Source organism: Eimeria mitis, genomic scaffold, assembly GCF_000499745.2.
Source record: "Eimeria mitis Houghton genomic scaffold, Emh_scaff2725, whole genome shotgun sequence".
In the NCBI taxonomy this organism is placed as follows: domain Eukaryota; phylum Apicomplexa; class Conoidasida; order Eucoccidiorida; family Eimeriidae; genus Eimeria; species Eimeria mitis.
In genome coordinates, this window is record NW_013571071.1 from 5,402 (window position 1) to 7,619 (window position 2,218).

Below are 2,218 nucleotides of genomic sequence, written 5' to 3' on the forward strand. Positions count from 1 at the left end.
ATCTGCTGGCTTGCCTGCAGGCACAGAGGCACACAGCTGCGTCACATTCAGCAGCAGCAGCNGCAGCAGCAGCAGCAGCAGCAGCAGCAGCAGCAGCAGGTTGAGTGGGGTGACGATGACGGCTTTGTCTCTGTCCGCTCTGAGGCCTCTCCCGCCCGCATATGGAGTTCATACGAAGCTGAGCTGCAGCAGCAGCAGGAGCAGCAGCAGCAGCAGCAGCAGCTGCAGCAGCAGCAGCGATGGCAGCGAGGCCCTTTGAGGTCATCCTACCCCAGGCGCCACCACCAGCAGCAGCAGCAGCAGCAGCAGCAGCAACAGCAGCAGCAGCAGCAAGGCAAAGAGGAGATTGGAAGCATATCCCGCTGCAGGTCTTTGCATGCGCTGCTGCAGCTGCTGCATCGTCTTGCTGCTGAGAAGCCGCTGCAGCAGCAGCAGCCTCTCGTGCTGCTGCGCGCTCTGCAGCAGCTTGCTGCTGTGAGAGCGGACAGCAGCAGCAGCAGCAGCAGCAGCAGCAGCAGGCCAGACGCTCAGCGGCCCCACGGCCAAATAGCTCGCTTCCCAATAGTCAAGGTAAGACCCCACGTGCTGCTGCTGCTGCTTCTGCTGCTGCTGCTTCTGCTGCTGCTGCTGCTGCTGCTGCGCTTGCAAAGCCGCAGCAGCAGCGGGAAAGGCTGTTGAGATTGCTGCTTGGCCCACACCCTCGTCTTCACCTACTATCCCTGCTGCTCTCTCTGCTGCTGTTGTTGCTGCTGCTGCTGCTGCTGCTGCTGCAGGACTTGCTGCATGCGCTGGAGCAGCAGGGGGCTTCACTAACTCCTCGCGGTGCTGCAGGGGCCCTCCGCAGCCTCAGCCGGCTGCGGCTGGTGCCGCAGCAGCCGCTGCTGCATGCGCTGCTCTCTCCCCTTATAGGCAGCAGCAGCAGCAGCAGCAGCAGCAGCAGCAGCAGCAACGGCAGCAGCAGCGAGGGCGAGGGGAGTAACAGATGGAGACTGCCAGCTGAGAGTTTGGGTGGGTCTGAGTAGAGATAAACCCTAAACCCTAAACCCTAAACCCTAAACCCCTAGAACTGCTCCTTCCCCTGGGGTTTAGGGTTTAGGGTTTAAGGGTTTTCAGGGCTAGAGTTTAGGGTTTAGGGTATAGGGGTTCGGTTTTAGGGTTGAGGGTTTAGGGGTTTGGGTCTAGCGTTTAGTATTGAGGGTTTAGGGTTTAGGGTTTAGGGGTCACGGCAGCCAGGTCAGCGTCCACTCAATAAACCCTAAACCCTAAACCCTAAACCCTCGGGCGTTCGCCTGCATTTGGTGGCAGCGCTCTTGCATGGTACGAGGGGGTGATATGTGCTGCTGATGCTGCTGCTGCTGCTGCTGCTGCTTCTGCTGCTGCTGCTGTTGCTGCAGTTTCTTTGTGGCGAGCCGCAGATGAGATGCCCTTGCTGCAGCGGCAGCAGCAGCTGATGCAGCAGCTTGTGGGGGACACAACGGAGCGGCTTAACCAAGCAGCAGCAGCAGCAGCAGCAGCAGCAGCAGGAGAAGCAGCAGCAGCAGGTGCTGCTGCCACGGGCGGAGAAGTGCTGCTGCCGCAGCATGCAGTGACCGTCGGCCGCTGTGCTGCTCGGATGCGGCTGGGGTGTATGTACAGCTCATTGACAGAGGTAAGCAGCAGCAGCTGCTGCTGCTGCTGCTGCATGTGTTGCTGCAGTAACAATGCAGCTACACACTCTGCTTCATATGCTGCTGCTGCTGCTGCTGCTGCTGCTGCTGCTGCTGGGTGCTGTCGCCGCAGGGTCTGATCAGGTATGTATGCAACTGCCTGGCTGTCGATACACCGGAGCAGCAGGAACAGCAGCAGCAAGAGCAGCAGCAGCAAGGGCAGCAGCAGCAGCAGCAGCAAACTCTGCAGCAGCAGCAGCAGCAGCAGCAGATGCTGCAGACAGTAACCCGGAGGGACAGATTCCTCGCCCTGTCAAAGTGCCTCTTCGCCATTGCTCGGCTGCAGCAGCAGCAGCAGCAGCAGCAGCAGCGGCAGCAGCAGAAGCAGCAACACCACAAGAGACAGCAGCAGCAGCAGCTGCAGCAGCAGCAGCAGCACCATGAACAGCAGCATTGCTGGATTTCTTCTGCTGAGCTGCACAGGCTGCTGCTGCTAGCTGCAGCAGAAGTTCAGTTGCTGCAGGCAGAGGAAATGCCTTTGCTGCTTGCTGCAGTGAATAGCCTGCTGCTGC

At 60.0% G+C, this 2,218-nt stretch overlaps 1 protein-coding gene across 1 annotated transcript in view; it reads left to right on the plus strand.

The window, feature by feature from the left end:
• Window positions 1-2,090, plus strand: part of EMH_0057820 (uncharacterized protein) — a gene marked incomplete at both ends in the record, with an annotated part of 3,546 nt that extends 1,456 nt beyond the window's left edge. Inside the window, 5 exon segments of the mRNA XM_013497516.1 lie at window positions 21-59; window positions 63-570; window positions 774-1,008; window positions 1,395-1,625; window positions 1,780-2,090. Coding sequence (XP_013352970.1) covers window positions 21-59; window positions 63-570; window positions 774-1,008; window positions 1,395-1,625; window positions 1,780-2,090 — 1,324 coding nt within the window.
• Window positions 2,091-2,218: the final 128 nt, after the last annotated feature.